Consider the following 19983-nt stretch of genomic DNA (forward strand, 5'->3'; position numbering starts at 1 on the left):
CAGCTAACTATCATGTAGCTTGTAAAAGTCAATGATGAAAAAGACCACGAAAAAGGATTTAACACAAAATTACTGTTCAAAAAAGCATTTTTAAACTGACAAACACCTTGGCCTCTTATGTGATTTAAAGACCATTATTTAAGAAAACCAAAGAAAGGGATTCAGGATTTTTGGTTTATCATCCATAAAGCCTAACACAGCCCATTAAAAAAACAAAATGTCAAAAAAAAATACAAATGGACCAAATGGACTCAAGCTAGACTTGCATTTTAAAATGCAAACCTAATTTGCATTGTGAGATCAAAGCAGTTCCATGCAAAACTTAGAATCTTCTTTATAATTTAGGTCTTTCCAATTTAGGTTCTTGATTAAGTTAGGGCTGAGGTCCGTAAGGAGGTCAGTTTAAATTACTTGCCAGCTAAGTAGTATGCCAAGCATGAAGGCATATTTGTGTTATTTTCACTGCCTCACTAAAGTAAATGCACACACAATAAGAAATAAATTCAAATTCCTTTATCACATATAAAAAATGTTATCAAATATATTGCCTTAGTTAAAAAGGAATTGGATTTAGATTGCAGATAGACACAAAAAGCTGGAGCAACTCAGCAGGACAGGTGGCATCTCTGGAGAGAAGGAATGGGGGACGTTTCAGGTTAAGACCCTTCTTTAAACTGGTTAGGGATAAGGGAACCGACAGATATAGACATGATGTGGAGAGATAAAGAACAATGAATAAAAGATATGCAAAAAAGTAACAATGATCAAGGAAACAGGCCATTGTTAGCTGTTGGTAGGGTGAAAACGAGAAGCTAGTGCGACTTGGTGGGGGAGTGTTAGAGAGAGCCAGAATGCCGGGGCTACCTGAAGTGAGAGAAATCAATATTTAAACCACTGGGCTGTAAGATGCCCAAGCGAAATACGAGATGCTGTTCCTCCAATTTGCGTTTAGCCTCACTCTGACAACGGAGGAGACAATGGAGGAGACAGAAAGGTCTGTGTGGGAATGGGAAGGAGAATTAAAGTGATCGGCAACCAGGAGATCAGGAAGGTTCAGGCGGGCTGAGCAAAGGTGTTCCGCGAAACAATTGCACAGTCTAAGTTTGATCTCGCCGATGTACAAGTCCACATCTTGAGCAACGGAGATTGTGATTTAGATTGTGCCTTTCATATTCTAGTGTTGTACCAAAGCACTTTAAATGAAATATTTTGGAAAAAGTAGTCACATTTATAATATACAAAAAGTGACAACCAATTTACCCACAAAACACAGTAATAATAACCATGTTTCTGTGATGTTGAAATAAAAAATATTTGTCAAACAATTGGGGCTATCTTCCTGGCTCTTCCCAAATTTGACTCCACTGTTGGCTCGTATTCATTCCTCTTTCTAAGATTAATAGGAAATTTCAAACAGAGTGAAAAAGGTTCTGTAATTCACCAGGATTGAGACATACATTTAAGGGTTATTATCTCAAGTATGTTCATTATATGCCTTCATAATATCCCCTTGCATGATGATTGTGGATTGTTTTACCAATATGTTTTTAATATATTATGCCTCAGATACATAGTTGGATCACTTATTTATTCAAAGCTGGACAATTATTCTGTGAAAACAATGACTACACTGATTTTCGTTTGCATCAGTGGCTCTTCCTAAAGATCATAGATGCCATTTTAATAACATATTCTTTTGATTGTATGAATTTATTTTGATCAATTTAAACATACATCACAAATGATAACTTCTACTTATTAATCACAATTTCACAACCAACTAAAAGTCGACTCCAGCTTATTATTGTGCAGATTACTCATACTTATCCTATTACAATAATAGGATCGATAGACAAATGAGAGTACATTTCCGAACACACCTGGAGTCACGCAATGTAATTTTCCCAGTACCTCATTTATAAGGTCACAAGGCAAAGCAGGAAATAGATCTAAACGGACACATTTCGATCCAAAATTTCTATATCACTAATATTAGGTAGTCTATCTTACAATCAATCAAGTCTAATTGTTTAACAACCCACCTGTACTGGTGACTCCTTGTTCTTCTGCTTCATGAAAGGTTACTTGATTGGGTAAACTATTCCGTGAGCGAGTTACAGATTCTAGTTGTGATGCTCTGCCTATAAGAGACAATTCATCCAACACCTCTCCCTCCTTGGCTTCCAAATCTGACTTAGATGTAGTTAAAGATCTCACTTTCTCTGGTGTCCCTAGTCTGCTCAGATCACTTAAGCAGGCTGCTGTCCCACTGTCTAAGCTGAGTACCCGTGCATGAGTTTTGGCACTGGCTGCACTGAGAGTCCTGCGGGTTGACCTTCTCCGACTATTAGCGCTACTTTCTGAACCAGAATGGATCTTTAACATAGCTTCAAAGTCAGTGCCTCTTTCTCGAGACAAGTATTTTGCTTTTGAGACATGGTACCGTCCTTCAGGAGAGTGACATGAATGGGATGTGGTGCTGGATGAACTGTCTGAACTGAAGCGATGTGCTGAATGCATGCTGGAGGTTCTGCTCAAGTCGCTCTGGTCACTTGAATCTTCATCTGGACAAAAGCTGTTGCTGCCAGTTTTAATGCCAGTTACACCACGAAATGACACATACTCTCTATGCCGGCTAGTGTCAAAACTGCTTGCTCGTTTTTTCCCTGACTTTCTTCGGTTCGATTTGTGTGTAGAAGCAGCTCTGTGGATAAAATTAGATTTGGGTCTTACGTCCCCGTCTTTATGCTTGTCTGTTTCATCCTTCACTGTTTGTTTATCCATTGACAGGGGAGGTTTTTCCGCAACCTCCTCTGCTCTCTGATCCACGTGTGTTTCTGGAACTAATTCACCATGCTGCTTCAAGATGTCAACGGTTAATTCATTTGCATGAGGGTTTTTATTAGCATCACCAGAACCACTGAGTCTTCCTCCAGTCGGCACCTGATCGGACGCCTGCTCAGAATCTTGACCGGAACTTCCATCTTTCGTTGCAGCATGTAATTTTTTCCTTTTACCATTAGGCCTGTCACTACTTTCCACAATACTCTCACCTTCTGGTTCACTGCCATATCCGCTGCGAACATCGCTTTTCTCGTAATATTTTTTTTCCAAGCTGTTCTCATCTGCTGAAGTTTCTGCTTGCTCTGAAAGAATGCTCTCCACATGAGTTGAGCTTGTTTGCTCGCTCTTGTAACTGCTTACAGTGCTGTTGGTGTCTCGATCCGTGCCACTACAGTAACTCTCTGTTGACCCACTACTCCTGGTACTGAGACTCTGGAGACTATCAACACTATTATCTGTTTTTAAAGGCTTACTGAGTCCTGCTTTGGATGATGGTTGGGAAGTATCACCCTTGAGTAAGTCATCAAGCTGGAAAACACCAGCATAACAAGAGTTTTCAGTCAATGACTCCTTGGACCCTGAAAGAGGTTTTGAACTTTCTAATTCACAGACAGTGTCTAATCCTCTCCTTTGCTGAAAGAGAGTAAAATCACTGAGAGAAGTATCTGGAAAAGCAATTGCTGAACTTGAAGTTCTCGGCACTCCCCTCGGCCTGTGATCTTTCCTGTATGATTGGGAATGCAAAGGTACAAGGGAGGCTGCTTCCGTGTCACAAGCAGTGGACAATGAATGCTCTGTGTGATGGTAGGTCACTTTGTCATTGGAATCCCTTGGAAAGTCTTGAGCTGCCGAAGATGTTAAAGCATGATTAGACATCAAGGAATCATTCGACACCACGACTTGAAAAAGCTTTGCATCGTGTACCAGATCTATAGGAAAAAATGACAAGCATTAACACACATATACTAAGCAACGTGTACACAAATTATGAAAAGTAGATTCTATAGCTTTCAATCATAAAGAACCAAATTGTAACTCTCACATCACCTATAACCATCATAAATTGATCTTTAGACTGGATGAGAAAATTATTTTAAACAATATTTCAGACCTGCATGTGATTTGGTGAGTTACGAAAATGTACTTCCGTAAACAATTCACAATAGGAGGTCCCGTTTCCTGAATGACCTGTATGATTGCAAAGGAAAAATGGCGAGGGCTTCTATATATAAAAGTGTCACCCAGGCTTGCTGCTCTTCCAGTTTCGGCCAGTTTCGGTGCAACACTGGGATGGAGAGCAAGAACAAGGGAGGTGGTGGACAGCAATGCCCGACCGAGTCACTGACATCTTCCACAAGGTGCACCAGCGAGCCCTTCTTCACCAGCCTCTGCATTGGTTGACCCAGCTGTTGACGTGGCTCACGTTGTAGCCTGGCCGACAGTGCATTCTTCAGAGGTCCGCCACCAACAGGACGTGCCCGGTCACCAGCTGCCACTCCTTCCTGTCGGCCATCGCTTTGCCTACTCTGCTGCTCCCCCCTCCACTGCCACTTCCTTCTCCCCTACACCTTCCACCTTGTCTCGGGGAGGAGGTGGGGGGGGGGGGGGGGGGGGGAGACAGACAAAGTGATGGCCAACTGTAAGAAACAGCAGCTGGTGAAAGAGGAGGGAGCACCACGGCGACTGAGCACATCTTGTCAGTGGCCTAAAGAAAGCGCTGTCGGCCAGGGGCTACAACGTGAGCTGCAACAACAGCAAAGTCAACCGGACAGTGTGGCAGTTGGTGAAGAAGGGCTCGCTGGTGCAGACCAGAGACATTGGCACAGAGATTTAAGGTGAAACAACACAAAGTACCGGAGTACCTCAGTGGACTGAATCAGTCTGAAGAAGGGTGCGGACCCAAAGTGTCACCTATCCTTCTTCTCCAGAGATGCTGCCTGACCTGCTGAGTTACTCCAACACTTTGTGTCATTTTGTGTACTAACTTGCATCTGTGGTTCTTTACTTCTACCTAGTTTTAAGGTGATTCCAATTTGCATAAAATCTGACATACGTAAGGGTTTACGGAATGTAACCCTTACACAAGTCAGGGAGTATCTGTTGAAGTAAAAGTAAAGTTTAGTCTCAGAAGTTCGTTTTAAAGAAGGTATTTAAAAAGGAGGGAAAATATAGAATGCTTGGTAAAAAAGAGCTTGCTCAGAAGGCCCAAGTTAAAAGGACAATGAGGGCCAAATCGGGTAGACTAGAGCGTGTTGCTGAGGTGACAATGTCATGAGGTAATTTTGAAATAAAGACAATCATCTTAAACTGATTGTTAGGAGACAGGGTATGAGCATCAGACAATGGGGAAAGTGGTGAAGAGTGAATGGCGTGATACACATTGGCTAATTTGCAGACATGTTACTTTTATTTTTGAGTACAATATTGATAGCACTGCCAAACAAATCAGGTGTCAGAGGTTATGGGGAGAAGGCAGGAGAATGGGGTTAGAAGGGAGAGATAGATCAGCCATGATTGAATGGCGGAGTAGATTTGATGGGCCGAATGGCCTAACTTTGCTCCTATCACATGAAACCCAATAGCAGAGTTCTGCATGCTTCAGAGTTTAATGAAGTTGAAGTGAGGATGGAGAAAACAAGGTCGGCCAAGCAAATGTATAAATATTTAAATGATATTTTATTTAAATTAGCGCTTGCATAACAGATTGAAACTCCAAATAATCATAGCTAGTGTGGAAGTTCTGATGATTTGGCATCCGATTCACCCAGTGGCGTTTTCCATGTACCTTTAAAACTGACCGGAACCCGTTGCCATATTCCTTACAAACTCACCAGGGCTCTCGATTAAGCATTCGCCCTGGGATCAGAGCCTTGGTCGGAAACTCACCAAGACACTGATCCCATGTTCCTGTGATCACTTGGGCCCAGTTTCCAGCACTCGTTATGCCAGAGGTTCCCTTCCTATGGTCCTTATAAACTCCAATGCTACCTTTAAACTCGCTACACTTTGTTTCCAAAGTTTCCTTTAATGTCCCAAGGTTTACTAAGTATTTTTATTACTAAATAAGTGAACTAAATGTGATATTAATAGGAGTAAGTCCCAATAATCTGGAGAACCCAGCACTCCCACAAACAAAGTCCCCCAGGGTGCCAGATTATTGGAATTTTTCTGTACTCGCAGTAACATATTAACATAGATTAAAGATTAGATAATAGAAAGAAAACAGAATCATAACAAATGGGCCATTTTCAATTAGTTTAGTTTATTGTCACGTGATACAAGGTACATTCTGGCAGGCAGGTTTGCTGGTGCTATACGTATGGGTTTAAACCAAATAGTGGGGGGAGGGGTTGACAAATTGGGAATATAAAGATGGAGTTAAAGGGGAAGTGAATACAGGAAAAGTTGCAAAAGACTCCCGAATTAATGGGAAGGAAAGTTCAAGAAGGGATAAGAGAGTAAGGTTAGGGCCAATAGTGACTGGTGTGCGAAGGGAAGTGAATACCAAAGTTAAAGTGTTGTATTTGAATGCGTGAAGTATTAATGACTTAGATGATGGAATTAAAAGTAACATTAGCAAATTTGCAGATGACACAAAGCTGGGTGGCAGTGTGAAGTGTGAGGAGGATGCAGGGTGACTTCGACAGCTTGTGTGAGTGGGCAGATGCATGGCAGATGCAGTTTAATGTGGATAAATGTGAGGTTATCTACTTTGGTGGTAAGAACAGGAAGGCAGATTATCTGAATGGTGTCAAGTTAGGAAAAGGGGAAGTAGAACAAGATCTGGATGTCCTAGTTCATCAGTCACTGAAAGTAAGCATGCAGGTACAGCAGGCAGTGAAGAAAGCTAATGGAATGTTGGCCTTCATAATGAGAGGAGTTGAGTATAGGAGCAAAGAGGTCCTTCTGCAGTTGTACAGGGCCCTAGTGAGACCACACCAGGAGTATTGCGTGTAGTTTTGGTCTCCAAATTTGAGGAAGGACATTCTTACTATTGAGTGAGTGCAGCGTAGGTTCATGAGATTAATTCCCGGAATGGCGGGACTGTCGTATGTTGAAAGACTGGAGCGACTGGGCTTGTATACTCTGGAATTTAGGATGAGAGGGGATCTTATTGAAACATTTAAGATTATTAAGGGATTGGACATGCTAGAGGCAGGAAACATGTTCCCAATGTTGGGGGAGTCCCGAACCAGGAGCCACAGTTTAAGAATAAGGGGTAGGCCATTTAGAACGGAGATGAGAAAAAACTTTTTCACTCAGAGAGTTGTGAAGCTGTGGAACACTCTGCCTCGGAAGGCAGTGGAGGCCAATTCCCTGGATGCTTTCAAGAGAGTTAGATAGAGCTCTTAATGATAGCGGAGTCAAGAGATATGGGGAGAAGGCAGGAACGGGGTACTGATTGTGGACGATCAGCCATGATCACGGTGAATGGCGGTGCTGGCTCGAAGGACCGAATGGCCTACTCCCGCACCTATTGTCTATACATTGAAAAGCTGTTGTTTTGTGTGCTATCCAGTCAAAGACAATACCCGATTACAATCAAAGAGACACATAAAGCAGGAGTAACTCAGCAGGTCAAACAGCATCTATGAAGAAAGAGAATGGATAACGCTTTGGGTCAAGACCCTTCTGACCAATTGAGTTACTCCAGCTTTTTGTGTCTATCTTCGGTTTAAACCAGCAGCTGCAGTTCCTTCCTGCACATGATTACAATCAAGTCGTCCACAGTGCACTGATAAAGGATAATGGGTATAACATTTACTGCAAGATAAAGTCCAATTAAAGATAGTTCAAAGGTCTCCGGTGAGATAGATGAAAGGTCAGGACTGCACTCCAGATAATGATGGATCGTTTCTCAATAACAGCTGGGAAGAAACTATCACTGAATTTTCAAGCTGTGAGACTGGTGCTTGATTATGTTGGTGGTTTTGCCAGGCAGCGTGAAGTGTAGATGGAGTCAATGGAAGGGAGGTTGGTTTGCACGACGATCTGGGAGATGTCAACAACTCTTTGCAATTTCTTGCAATCTTAGATGGAGCTGTTCCTAAATCTGGCTGTGATGCACCCCGATAAAATGCTTTCTTCGGCGCATCTCTAGATGTTGGTGAGGATTGTTGTGGAAATGCTGAACTTTCTATGCCTTCTAAGGAAGTAGAGGCATTGCTGGTGTGCTTTATTGGCCATAGTTTCACTGTGGCTGGTTCAGGACAAATTGCTGGTGAAATTTATTCCTCGGAACTTGAAGCTTTCAACCATCTCTACTTCAACGCCATCTATGTAGACTGGGGTATGTGTTCTGCTTTGCTTCCTGAATTCAATCCCAATCTCATTTGTCTTGCTGACATTGAGGGAGAGAGTGTAGGAAGGAACTGCAGATGTTGGTTTACACTGATTTACACAGATGCTGCCCGTACCGCCGAGTTACTCGAGCATTTTGTGTCTATCCTTGAGGAAGAGAATGGTGTCTTCGCACCAGGTTACAATGTTCTCAATCTCCGTTCTCTCTCAAAGGGGATTGAGAACCTCGTTATTTTGATAATCGGCCCACTACAGTGGTGTCGTCTGTGAACTTGCAAATTGAGTTGGATTGGTATTTAGCTGCCTAGTCATGAGTGTATAAGGAGTATAGTAGGGGACTGAGAACGCATCCTTGTGGGGCATCAGTGTTGAGGATTATTGTGGAGGATATTTTGTTACCTATCCTCACTGATTAAGGTCTGTTGGTCAGGATGTTGAGAAACCAGTTGCAGTGGTGAGTGGTGACTCCAAGTTTAGTGGGACTATGACCAATGGGATTACATTGGAACTAGTGGAATGGCTTGCTTTTCACAAGCTATCAATTCCTTGTAATGGGATCAAATGTAATAGAGCCATGTTTGATGATGATACAAAGTTAAAAAGCATGTGGGCTGCATGCAGGACACAGATCGGTTTTAGGGATACAGGCAAATTCAGTGAACAAATACGCTACACAGAACAACAGGGGATGGCTCGCCACTTTGCAATGGACCACTAGGACAACATACATCAGGGTGTTGCTCAAAACTACATCTTTGCATTCAACACCATCATCCTCTTTTAAACTTATCACACTTAGGGAACTGTGTTTCTGTTCGTCTCTGTGCAATTGGATCCTCAACTTCTTCAATGGCAAACCACAATTGGTACGAATTGGCATCACAAACTGCCATCCTTCTCAATGCCCATCAACAGAGGAGCAGAGGCTGTAAGCTCCATCCTCTGCTCTACTCTCTCTATATACCTGACAATAGCCAGGCACATCTCCAAAGCCATCTTTACATTTCCTGATGTAATGGGTAACAATGACTCAGCATACAGGAGTGAGATTGATAATCTGATTGAATAGAGCCCGAATAACAACCGTGCTCTCAATGTTGGCAAGACCAAAAACGACACCTATCCATGTTCTCCAGAGATGCTGCCTGATCCGCTGATTTATTCCAGCATTATCCTTTTTTTGTAAACCAACATCTGCAGTTCCTTGTATCTCTAAGAATTTGATTGTTGACCAGGAAATGAAAGGCGAGGATCCATGAATTTGGCTTCATCGACTGGACGGCAATAGAGAGTGTCAATAGCTTCAAGTTCCTGGGCATGCATATTACTGATGATATGTCCTGGCCCCAGCATGCTGATGCAGCCACAAAGAAAGCTTTGCAACACCTCAACTTCCTTGGAAGATTGAGGACATGCTGTATGTCGCCAAATACTCTATCAAACTCTACGAGTAGATGGTAGAAAGCATATTGATTAGTTGCACTATGGCCTGGTTCGTAGTTCGAACACCTAGGAATGAAGGAGGCTGCAGAAAGTAGCAGACATTGCCTGGTCTATCACAAGCATGTACCTCTCTACTAGCGACGGGATCGACAAGAGGCGCTGTTTCAAAGATGTAGCCAATGTCAAAGATCCACACTACCCTGTCCATTCTCTCATCTCACAGCCACCATCAGAGAAAAGACACAGGGGCCAATGCACCATGACTTCCAGGTTCAAGAAAAGTTTATTTCCAACAATAATCAGGTTCTTGAACTCTGCACAACACAAACCACAACCTAGCTATTATAGTCTGGTTACCAGGAATTACTGATTATTAATTTGTAGACATCATGGTTAGCGCAAATACAATGGGCCAACGGTACAGCGACATTCCATGTTCTATAATGTAAAAATAGATCATAAGATCATTAGATTTAGTAAGAAACAATAGAATGGAAGAGTACTTGTTAAAATGATTAAAGTTAATTTTCTGCAGGTTCAGCAAACCAATGAGAAAGACAAATGTACTGGTTGATTGCCACAGGATTTGAATACAAAAGTAGTGGCTTGTTGCTCTATTATATATTACATACATGAGATTACATCTGAAGTGTTATGGACAGGTCCGGTCTCCCTATCAAATGAGGGAATAAGTTGTGATAGAGGGAATGTATTGAAGGTTCACCAGATTGATCCCTGGGATGGAGCGATTTGTCCTTGAAGGAAAACCTATAATCACTGAGTTTAGAATAAGTGGCGAATAATGTTGAAACATGCAAATTTCTTGCAGGACATGACAGGGTAGATGCGGAATGTCCAGCCCATCAGGATTTCACCATTCTCTGGAGAGGTCAGAAAAATGTTCTTCACTCTGTATCTGAAAAAAACCTTGCGAATATTTGCAATTCTTTGCCCAACAGAGCTTTTGACACTTGGTAACTGAGAACATTCAAGACAGAGATCAACAGTTTTCTGAATACAATGAGAATCAATGATGATGGGTTCAGTGCAGGAATGTGGTGCACAGATCTTACTGATTGGCAGGGTATCCATTTGAATGGACTCCACGCACTCCTCATGCTACATTTATATATTATGCTCAACTGAAGTTACTTTATCTTTCTTCTCCTAAGTCCTTCTCTAAAGTACAGACCTCCAGAGGTGCGAAGGAAGGAAAAGAGTTTATACAAAAATTAAGTCCATAGTATCTCTGCAGCATGGTTCTGGAATTAAATACATCACCTAACTTTATTGCTCCTTCATAATCAAGAAACTATAATTGTGTCGACCATTACACTGCACTGTTTTTCAGTCAAATTCTGGTAGGCCACACTCACCTTGTTCATCATTTGTATCTTTATACAAACTGCAGCTCTGGCCCAAGCTTAAACTAATGTCATCAGAAGTTTTCCCCGTCTCTTCATCTCCTGCAGTGGATATAAAAAGAAAAATAATCAATTTGGGGTTGAATGCATGTACGTCATTTTAAATACATAGGAATCCAAATGTAGAAAATTACATTACATTCTGGTTACCACGCAGCTTGTAGATAAAATAGATATGCAACTATTTTCATGGCTAACTCGCAATGCTGGCTCCAAGTGCAGACAGCATAGATGTTTCAGGATGTATGCATTACTCTTTCACAATGCAGTGAATGAGAAAATATCAACCCATGAAGAAAAATAAATAAATATGGATCATCTATTTTTCAAGCAGACATTAGGGAAAAAGATACATCTCCAAAACTTTAAATTTATAATCTCCAAGCCAGTTTTTTAATTGCTTCTATTTTGTAATTTGAGATTACAACTCATTAAAAGAAGCAATAGCAATAAATTAAACACAAAAAGCTGAAGTAACTCAGCAGGACAGGCAGCATCTCTGGAGAGAAGGAATGGGTGACGTTTTGTGTCGAGGCCGTTCTCGACCCGAAAAGTCGCCCATTCCCTCTCCGGAGATGCTACCTGTCCCGCTGAGTTATTCCAGGTTTTTTGTGCCTATCTTCGGTAACCAGCATCTGCAGTTCCTTCCTACGCAATAAATTAAACTGTGGGTGAACCATCTATAAAATACACTGCGGTTACTTCCTTGGGCCACTCAACAGCATCTTTGAAATCTGCAACCTCAGTCATGAAGGAGGACGGGCAATCGAGGCATAGGAACACTACCTCCTGCATATTTCTCTCCGTTGTAAACCATTCTGACTTGAAAATATACAACTAATCTTTCATTGTTACGAGGTCTGAATCATGGGGAACTGCAGAACATTTTGGAAATGGTACATGCTGCAACTGGTGTGTCCTGATAATAGAGGGAATGACTGTTCAGAGCAGTTGATGGGGTACCAAACAAACAGGCTGTTTTGCTCTTAATTATATCAGGCTTCTCGGATGGTATGTTTATGGTGGCCAATCTCAGGCTTATTGTTATCACCAAGAAACATCATTCAGATAACTAGAAGACCATAGGGTAAGCCTTCGGTGATTTTGAAATGTGGGATGTCATTGCTACAATGACTCGGATATAATCAGAGAGGCAAGTGAGCCCAGATGATAATCCACCCACCAAGCCAACCAATGAATGAGAAGGCATGTTTGTCTAATCCACTGGCTGTAGTGCTGGTTGGTTAATGTCATATAGGATATCATTTGTGACTTCAATAAGAACAATTTACAAGTCAATTTTCAAACAAAGTGTGGTCATTTTGCTTTACATTTTCAGGAGTACAATGACCATCTACTGGACAAGACCCAGGGATTTACGTACAACTTAAAAAATAAATCACATCTATAAATTGAAACCAAGAATTTAAACTTTCTTTGGCAGTGCTCTAGTTACTTTGCAATTTCATTTATGGTATTTTGACAGTCATATTTTCTATGACAAATTGATAAACCAAAGAGTTACAAAAAGAATGTACAATCATAAAATAAGATTTATTAAAAGAACTGATATTTGTTGAAAGCTTTGTCTTAACTACCAAGAATACAATTGAAGCTCAAATGTCTACACAGGGATCCATCAAACCCATTACACATATGCATATTCTACTTGTTGCTAAAAAATCAGAATTCAGAGCACCAAATCAGTACAAGATTTAAGTGCTTTTGAAAGCTTTAACTCCCACAGTTATTATATGCTTACAGTATTTACATAACCTAGAGGTCATCATAAAATGTACTGAAGCATTTGACATGCATTTTCAGTTTAATTAGCAGTTAAAAAGAGGTTCAAGTAACTCCTAAAATCTTGAATGAAAGATCCAAAATGATGAATTTTAACATGTTCTTTCATATAGCAGAATTAAATCCATAGAACAATCTCGTGAGGAATCTTATTCTTGGATATTTAGTGCCTATAGGTAGACAGATGAACTGCAACTCATACCTTTAATACATGGTGCTGCTCCATGGTGAGGCGATGCAACCTGATAAAGAATTTAAAATAGTTAAAAAAGCAAAAGCTTCATAATTCAGGATTTTCACATGATAAATAAATCTTAGCTCTGAGGAAAAAGAAAGCAAGCAATGTACACATTATTGTAAAGGGAGGACACCCAGATAAACAAAGTAGTAGGAATCTGGGTATCAATGGCTCCAACATTACACAGAGAACCAATATTTTATGGGCATCATTTAACAGACTGACAACATCTAAAGCAGACTACTTTAAAGTAAACAGATTTAGATATTCAAAGTAGCTGAAGAACTGAATGAGAATTGAGAGAAAATCCACTGAGATTCAAGAATCAGGACATAGGCTAATGTTGAGGTTGGGGGGGGGGGGTGAGGAATATTTAATACCAAGGGGTAACTATTTATTTTGCACAAAGAGTGGAGGGTATATGGAACAAGCTGCCAGAGGAGGTAGTTGAGGCAGGTACTCTCATACATTTAAGAAACATTTGGAGAGGTCCGTGTATGGGATAGGTTTAGAGGGATATGGGCCAAGCACGGGCGTGTTGGTTGGCAGGGGCAAGTTGGGTCGAAGTGCAAATTTCCACACAGTATGACAAAAAAATTACATGGAAAGCTTTGGAGCTGGGAGTTTTAATAAAGATAAAAATGTTGACAATTCATGACAAGCTAGAATGTTTTGGTAATTCACAGTATTGCAAATAACTAGACAAGGATATATCTCAGTTTCTATGACAATTCTTAGAGATCATATATGGTTTACTTGATTCAATGATTAATACAAAACATAAACAACAGAAGTGCACTAAGTGTACCTGAACTGGTACTGCCTTCCAAGAAAATTATGAACTGATCTTTGGTCTCAACTCCACTTTCCTATCCATTTACCAAAACCCTCGATTCCTTTTCAGTCCAAAAACAGTCTCAGTCTTCAACTTTCTGGGGCAGAGAATATCAAGTAACCACAACCACCTGAATCAAGAAATGCCTTCTCTTCCGAGTCATCCAAAATTTAAATTGCCAACCTCTTATTTTGAGACTACGTGATCATGGAAACCAGCCACATAACATCTATACTGCTAAGTTTCCTAGATTTTGTATGTTCCAAAAAAGAATACTTCATTACGGAAAATAATACAGACAAATTAAATGGATGCATTTCTGATGCATATTCATTAACCGGGCTCAAAAGGCTTTTTGCTGAACTCAGTTTCTAGCAGAAGCTGGCAGCACAGCAGTAGAAGCTGACCTAGGTTCAAATGGTTTATTGTGGATTACGAAATGCTTTTGAACAGTACCCTTTTCCATCATCTTGACATTATCAAGAGACATTATCAATACTGACTCATTATGTCCTCAAGAATGTGACCCTCATCTGTCAAGGATTTATGAACAGAAATCAACCATAATAACCTTAAGGATTACAGTGTAAAAGAAAGATAAGGCCCACGATCACTTATTCAAGTCACGCTATCGACTTGTCCTGGCCAATGTAACCACATGTTGACGATGTCCACACACAGAAAAACAATCTAAGAAAGTGAAGGAATTAGGAGTTACAGAGAAAAGACACAAAATGAGTTATTCTGTCTCTATCCTCAATAGACAACCTGTTCATCTGCAACTCAGTGGCATGTTTATCTGTATTATAAAAATTGTGCTTGTATTATTGCAAATTCTTTGTAAATTATAACCTCGGTCAAAATTCCTCCTTACAAATAGACATGCTTCATTTAAAATATAACTATGCTTAACCTGCTTTGTGAGAGCAGAGGTGGTCCCATCACACAAAATAGTGATTACTGACAGCTAAACCCATTTAGCAGAGACTGGGGTGGTGAAATAAATTAGTCTTTGAAATATAGTTTAAAACAGCGCAAAGGTATACACAAATTGCTGGAGTAACTCAGCAGGTCAGGCAGCATCTCAGGAGGGAAGGAATGGATGACGTTTCGGGTCGAGACCCTTTGTCAGACTGATGTCAGGGGAGGGGGCGGGACAAAGGTAGAATGTAGTCAGATACAGTAAGACTAGTGGGAGAACTGGGAAGGGGGGGGGGGGATAGAGAGGGAACGCAAGGACTACCTGAAGTTAGAGAAGTCAATGTTCAAACCGCTGGGGTGTAAACTACCCAAGCGAAATATGAGGTGCTGTTCCTCCAATTTGCGTTGGGCCTGACAATGGAGAAACCCCGGGACAGAAAGGTCAGATGGGAATGGGAGTTGAAGTGCTGAGTCACCTGGAGATCAGGTAGGTTAAGACGGACTGAGCAGAGGTGTTCAGCGAAACGATCACCGAGCCTGGGCTTGGTCTCGCCGATGTAGAGAAGTTGACACCTGGAACAGCGGATACAGTAGATCTGCAGTTTTCTGCATTTTTCTTCCTAGACTTAAAACAGTGCAATCCCCCTATACTGAGGGTACGTGTACATACAATAAATTGGGCTTAACATCTTAACGTTAGACAGGTACATGGATAGGACAGGTTGAAAGGATATGGACCAAATACGGGTAGGTGGGACTAGTGTAGCTGGGACATGTTGGGCCGAAGGGCCTGTTTCCACCGTGTATCAATCGATGACTTTATAACTTACAAACTCCTTGCTGCCAACATGGTTCTGGACTCCATTAATAAAGGTTTAAGGCCATCATTCCATCATTGCATAGCTGTCCTAAACAACATTGCAAGTCCCAAAAAACATCAATACATTGCCCTCTCTCAGATTAACAGCATTAAGTCAACAGTAAGTGTGGGCTGCAGACGTAATTCTGCAAACCTGGGCCATCAAAATGTCTTAATTATTCAAAATTAGATCTAGCCAGCATAGCTGGCATCCAACAGTAGTGAAAATTTGGAAGTCTTCCAAAAGCTATTCCATCTCAGTTGACAGAGAATTTCAAAACATTTTTCTTCGTCTTGAATATTAAAAGTTGCAGAATGAGGGTTAGGCACAGTAAGGCAGCAAGCCAATTAAAATCTAATTAAATTGCCAACCAGGCAATTAACAGCCACAGAAAGGTTAACAAGAACTTCTACAGCTGAAAAACTACATTAAATGAAGGATTGTGCCTAAACTGCAAACTGATTTGTTTCTGAGCCAATTTTAAGAAATCTAGTTGCGCTTTGGTGTAATTTTCCAAAATTCAGTTTATTTAGCTGTACCTTAAGGAAGGACTTTATTAATACTTTATTAAGACTGGCTGGACAAGAGAGTACTTTAAGGATCTCAGTGGAATTTTTAGTGACAAATTTAAAAAATGTTGAAGATTAAAATGGTGCAAAGTAGTTTTCTGAAGGATGCATAGTCAAAACTATTCTACCCCTTGGGAAGCTTAACTTTTAGATAAAGTAGTTTGAAGTGATGTGTTGCCCGTCTCACCCCACCCCTGCCATTTCTTTTGTTTTGCTTTTAAATTCTACACAAATTTATCTTCTTGTTGCAAATGAAGAACACAAGCTCAACTCCATCACTAAGATGCTTATAATTCAGTCGTAATATCCATTTTCGAGGTGCTACATTCACAAGCGGCTTTGCACATTTATTTTACACTTTTTTTGCTACATAAACTGTGCTGCAATCACAATTTGAATGTGACAAACATACTTCACAAAATTAGGAATTCAGCTGAGCAAGAAGGCAATTAATAATTTAAAAATAGTTATGTTTAACCATCCATATGAAACAGATTTGTATCAAAGTCGAAAATCCACTTCTATGCTTGGGACCTGCATTTATGGCGACATCAACCTACAAAGTTTACTGACATATCATCATGACCATAAAGTTTTCAAGATTTCATAAACAATGTCAATTTATCTTTAGTCAAGTAACAAATTACTCAATGTCACAAAAAAAATTACCCATCACACTTTTGCTGTCCAAGTACAATTATTATTTGTCTATCTCTTTAACCGTTTTCATTTTGAATGTTGTATGACAATAGACAATAGGCAGGAGTAGGCCATTCGACCCTTCGAGCCAGCACCACCATTCAATGTGATCATGGCAGGTCATTCTCAATCTGTACCCTTTTTACTGCCTTCTCCCCATACCCTCTGACTCCACTATCCTTAAGAGCTCTATCTAGCTCTCTCTTGTATGCGCTCAGAGAATTGGCCTCCACTGCCCTCTGAGGCAGTGAATTCCACAGATTCACAACTCTCTGACTGTAAAAGTTTTTCCTCATCTCCGTTCTAAATGGCCTACCCCTTATTTTAAACTGTGGCCCCTGGTTCTGGACTCCCCCAACATTGGGAACATGTTTCCTGCCTCTAACGTGTCCAACCCCTTAATAATCTTATATGTCTTGATAAGATCCCCTCTCATCCTTCTAAATTCCAGTGTATACAAGCCTAGTCGCTCCAGTCTTTCAACATATGAAAGTCCCGCCATTCCGGGAATTAACCTAGTAAACCTACGCTGCACGCCCTCAATAGCAAGAATATCCTTCCTCACATTTGGAGACCAAAACGGCACACAGTACTCCAGGTGCGGTCTCACTAGGGCCCTATACAACTACAGAAGGACCTCTTTGCTCCTCTACTCAACTCCTCTTGTTATGAAGGCCAACATTCCATTGGCTTTCTTCACTGCCTGCTGTAACTGCATGCTTCCTTTCAGTGATTGATGCACTGGGACACCCAGATCTCGTTGTACGTCCCCTTTTCCTAACTTGACACCATTCAGATAATAATCTGCCTTCCTATTCTTACCACCAAAGTGGATAACCTCACACTTATCCACATTAAACTGCGTCTGCCATGCATCCGCCCACTCACACAACCTGTCCAAATCACCCTGCAACCTCATAGCATCTTCCTCACAGCTCACGCTACCACCCAGCTTTGCATCATCTGCAAATTTGCTAATGGTACTTTTAATCCCTTCATCCAAGTCATTAATGTATATTGTAAATAGCTGCGGTCCCAGCACCGAGCCTTACGGTACCCCACTAGTCACTGCCTGCCATTCTGAAAGGGACCCATTTATCCCCACTCTTTGCTTTCTGTCAGTACCCTACCCCAAATACCATGGGCTCTAATTATGCCCACTAATCTCCTATGTGGGACCTTGTCGAAGGCTTTCTGAAAGTCGAGGTACACCACATCCACCGGCTCTCCCCTGTCAATTTTCCTAGTTACATCCTCAAAAAATTCCAGAAGATTTCAAGCATGATTTCCCCTTCGTAAATCCATACTGACTCAGAACGATCCTGTTACTGCTATCCAAATGCTCCGCAATTTTGTCTTTTGTAATTGACTCCAGCATCTTCCCCACCACTGATGTCAGACTAACTGGTCTATAATTTCCCATTTTCTCTCTCCCTCCTTTCTTAAAAAGCTATTGTAATCTCAGCTGACGAGTAAAATGTGCAATTTCAAAAGGTTATGGCATAGTTAATTGCTGCCGTAACACATTATCCTCCAAACACCGGTATGTTTCAAGATTCTGTCACGTTCATTTCTGATGCCATATTTATTTCTTCAAGTTGTATGCTAATCTCGCTGCCAACATTGCTAACCCCATTCGAGGAGCCTCGGGAGAGTTGCACTGATTGCAACATTTGCTGCATGTGTACTGAGGAAGAAAAATAACTTAGTAATAAGTTTTCTAATAACTTAGAAAAATATCACAGTATAACTTAAGAGTGATTTAGCAGGTCACAACATGTAAACACACCAAAACACAAACTGTTCCCATAAAATGTGATAATATCTACATCCAAAGGTAACTTGGAGTCATGAAATATTTTTTCCTTCTGGTTTGTCCAATAAGTCTTAAGCTGTCTGCGAAAGGAGGTTCTTCAAATGAGTTGCAACCATATTTACCAAAATGGTGATTTGTTTATTCACCAAAATTTACATTCTAGTTCCAAATCTGAGCAAATCCATGTTGTTTAATATCTGTTTACTCACTCACATTCATGTAAAGATTGCTTTTCCTCGCAACTCAATGCTGTGATGTTGGCCATGAACCTCAAAACTCATCTCAGCACTGACTTTATAATTTAAACCCCCTCCTATGTTGTGTCAAAATTATATAAAGCACTGTGGATTTAGTATTACATCACTGGATGCATTCAATTGGCATAACAAAATTATTTGTCTGGTTGAGGAACTTGTATATAACAGGATAAAAGAAAGGTCATTGAACTAAAACATGAACTCAGTTTCTCTCTGAACAAAAGTTGCCTGACCTACAGCAAATTTCCAGCACTATTATTTCAGAGCGGAAAACCAGGAGTCCCATTTTTCTTTTTTTGGTTAATTTCCTCTTTGCCTTGCACCATCATCACTTTGTTGATTTTCCTATTCTATCACTAACTCCATAATAATCTAAGTATCATTGGTACACTGTTGAAAAAATGTCTACATATTTTATTGACAACAAGAGCAACCAAGAACAAAGACTCAAAAGACCTATCACAGTGGAGGAGGGGTAATACTTGCATTACTGGCTCTTTTCAACAGCTTAATAGCCAAAAACCCTTGCAATAAATGTTGAACTTAAAGGAATCACACGACTCTCATGACACAGCTACCACAGGTATCAACAATACTAATGGAAATAGAATGCTTTTTTTTAAAAAAGACTTCATACTGCTAACCCAACCAAGATCACAACAGGCATGCCAATGTTCCACTTGAACAACAGGGAAGCTGGAAACAAACTCAAGTTTCTCTGCAACAGAAAATAACATGACAGAAGCTTCCTTGTAAATACCCTGTTTAGGTCTCTCACATACCAATGTCATTTAACTAAAATTGGCCAATCATAAGAATTAGGGTAAACCTAGTCCAGAAATCTCCAACACGAAACGGATATCAATCATAGCAATATATCACACCACTGGCTCTTATGAACCCCTGCTGAATACTGTTCTAACTAACATGAAAATGTGCATCCATCTGAACCTCGTAAACAAAGTTTCTTCAG

The 19983-nt window shown here is 40.6% G+C and overlaps 1 protein-coding gene across 4 annotated transcripts in view; it reads right to left on the reverse strand.

Moving 5' to 3' along the window:
* The window catches only part of pcnx1 (pecanex 1), a 224476-nt gene that overhangs the window by 113527 nt on the left and 90966 nt on the right, over positions 1-19983 (reverse strand). For all 4 annotated transcript variants that reach the window (XM_078406252.1, XM_078406253.1, XM_078406250.1 and 1 more), the window contains exons 4-6: positions 13018-13057; positions 10965-11054; positions 2043-3773 (exon numbers count right to left, since the gene is read on the reverse strand). In XM_078406252.1, the coding sequence (XP_078262378.1) occupies positions 2043-3773; positions 10965-11054; positions 13018-13057 (1861 nt within the window). The remainder of the gene's footprint in view (positions 1-2042; positions 3774-10964; positions 11055-13017; positions 13058-19983) is intronic.

Source organism: Rhinoraja longicauda, chromosome 10 (assembly GCF_053455715.1).
Source record: "Rhinoraja longicauda isolate Sanriku21f chromosome 10, sRhiLon1.1, whole genome shotgun sequence".
Taxonomy (NCBI): Eukaryota; Metazoa; Chordata; class Chondrichthyes; order Rajiformes; family Arhynchobatidae; genus Rhinoraja; species Rhinoraja longicauda.